This window comes from Trypanosoma equiperdum, assembly GCF_001457755.1.
Source record: "Trypanosoma equiperdum strain OVI genome assembly, contig: ctg_1037, whole genome shotgun sequence".
NCBI classification, from domain to species: Eukaryota; Euglenozoa; class Kinetoplastea; order Trypanosomatida; family Trypanosomatidae; genus Trypanosoma; species Trypanosoma equiperdum.
Window position 1 is genome coordinate 1 of NW_027122991.1, and position 2404 is coordinate 2404.

Below are 2404 nucleotides of genomic sequence, written 5' to 3' on the forward strand. Positions count from 1 at the left end.
TACCAATTACATCCATTCGCAGAGTGAGCGAAAGAGGGGAACAAAACGTACTTATATGAAGTAAGGTCTCCCCTTTCTTCACAGGATTGCTACCTTCTGCACGTGGTGCGGGTATACGGCTTTGCAATAAACGTGTCAGGCCGGTTCGCGTTCCATGGGGGACAAATGAACGGGGTGTTTAGGTCTGTTCGCCACGGAGGTGAAGCCGCTCGAGCTGGTGAGGGCCTGTGGGCACGACTTGAGTGTCTCCTTGCGGTTGGACCCCGCAACGGATGCCGTCCAGAAGTTCCCGCTCCCCCTCCGTACGAAGAAGGCGGAAAGAGATGCACGGTAATACATGGCTCCGCTACACTCGTAGGCGGTTGCCGTTGTGCTCCGCGCGGTCCACCAACGAAGGCAGCACGATCAACGTCGTCCAGTGGATTGTAATGGAATCTGCTGCACGCCTGCCCGGGACTTGCGTTGCGTGTGAGGTCGGCGGCACTGCGTTGCCGCGGGTGGCAAAGGCGTTGGCGTGCTGGAAAGGGGGCTAGCGTACGGTGTGTTCGACCTCCTATGTTTGTGTTCCTGTGGTTGCGGCGCGGAGGTGGTGGGTCACGCGAGAACGGAGGCCGCCAGGGTGGGGTCGAGGAAGACGCATGAAACTCCTCAAATAATGGTACACATTGCTGGTCAGGCTCCCACTCGTGTTGACACCCCATCCTTGTATGTTCTTCGCCGCTGTGTACCCCCGATTTGACTACCCGGTTGCTCTGCAGTCTGGTTGGTGGCGTCGGCTCATATCCTCTCTGTGGTGGCTCTTCGTCCAGAACGTAAGCCAACCCCTTACTCCTCACGGGGTTACCGTCGTAATATGTGCGTCCCAGTGCCATGGCGTCCCCGCATCGATCACCGTGGAAATTGCAAGCACTTGCTTTGCCGCCATACCCAGCTGGTGACCGGCTTTTCGTGCGGAAATTCCGGCGGCGCCAGGAATTGGACGTTGGGCCGCTTCTCGTGATCCCTCTCACGGGGTCTGCCGTAATAAAGGCACCCTGACGCTGCACAGGTCTTTGCCGTGCCCAGCTTTCTTGTGGCCGCGGCTTGGAACTGCTTGCGGCGCGATGTTCCTGTACATTTCTTCCTGCAGCAGCAGAATTCAACGTTGTGTTCTTAGTATTACCCGTTGCGTTTTGCCTCCGAAGGCGCCGGAAACGCATTCTTGAAACTGCTCGCTTGCTCTGCGGAGCTTTCGTACAATTGTGGATAATTCCGGGAACATAGTTTCTAGGTGTCGGAGGTTTGGGCCTCCTTGGTTCGGCGCTATTACCTAATGGTACAAAGAATGCTGTGGCTCTTTTTCTTTCGGTCTTGGGCTCATTATCTGCCGTTAGGTTCATACTATTTTCGGCATCATTAAATTCATCAAACCGCTCTTGTTTGAGTCCGCAAGGTGGCATCTGCCCCGAATCAGATGGCCATGACTCAAGATAATGTGATTTCCATGCAGCATCTTCCTCACTGTCATTTTCTTGGTTTAAGAATCGACGAGTGACTCTAGGAGGCGTCTTAACCTCGTGCAGGTTAGAGTTGTCACCCTTTTGCTCCGGTGTAAGAACGACTACATCAAACCCTCGAGTGTTTACCACATTTTCTCTCCGCCTTCTCATCCGTTGCTCGAGTCGGAACTGCCTAAACAACCTCCGGCACTCCCACCTAGCGTGCACCCTCGTTTCAGTCATTACCCTGCACCTCTTGTTGATAATGGTAAGGTGATGTAACGTACAGCACTGACGAAACGAACCTGAAGGAATACAATGAGAGCACACCATTGTGCCACAACGCGCACATCTACTCGTATCAGTGGAGAAGCAAGTACGACAAATCCTACTTGCTGGAATGCGAGGGGGCTCAGCGCTTACCGCAGTCCCATCACGCCACTTTTCATCTAAAGCATATACTTCAGCAGTTGCGCCAACGCCACCGGCGTCAAGTACGGTTGAACATCCCCTGCTGATGTGCACACTCTCAACGTCATTTACATCAATGCCAACATCGTCCCCACCCGCGCAAACATCACCAAAAACAACGCCACCATCATCGTCAAGAGTATTCCACAAAGATGATTCACCCTGAGCGTCACTGCCAACAATAGGCAAAAAAGAGGTATAGTCAACTGAAATAGCCTCAGCTGATGTGCTGCCATGCGCTGAATACGCCAAACCAACAGGAATTTCAACATCAAGCGGCAAAACACCACCCCCTCGACAAACATACGGAGAGAAAGAGGCACAATCAGCACCAGAAGGACGAAAAACACAATCACACCCCGAAGAAGCAACTTCAAAAGAATCGGCTCCTTCACTCTGAGCACCGCATGCCAAGATTCCGTCAGCCTCACTTCGTTCCATTTCCGCATGCATAC

General features: G+C 53.2%; 1 protein-coding gene across 1 annotated transcript; it reads right to left on the reverse strand.

The window, feature by feature from the left end:
* Window positions 1–89: 89 nt before the first annotated feature.
* On the reverse strand, window positions 90–2390 carry TEOVI_000813000 (uncharacterized protein; the record flags this gene model as incomplete). Its single annotated transcript, XM_067219986.1, has 1 exon — window positions 90–2390. The coding sequence occupies one exon, from the start codon at window positions 2388–2390 to the stop codon at window positions 90–92; it is 2301 nt and encodes a 766-aa protein (XP_067076087.1).
* Between the last annotated feature and the right edge of the window lie 14 nt (window positions 2391–2404).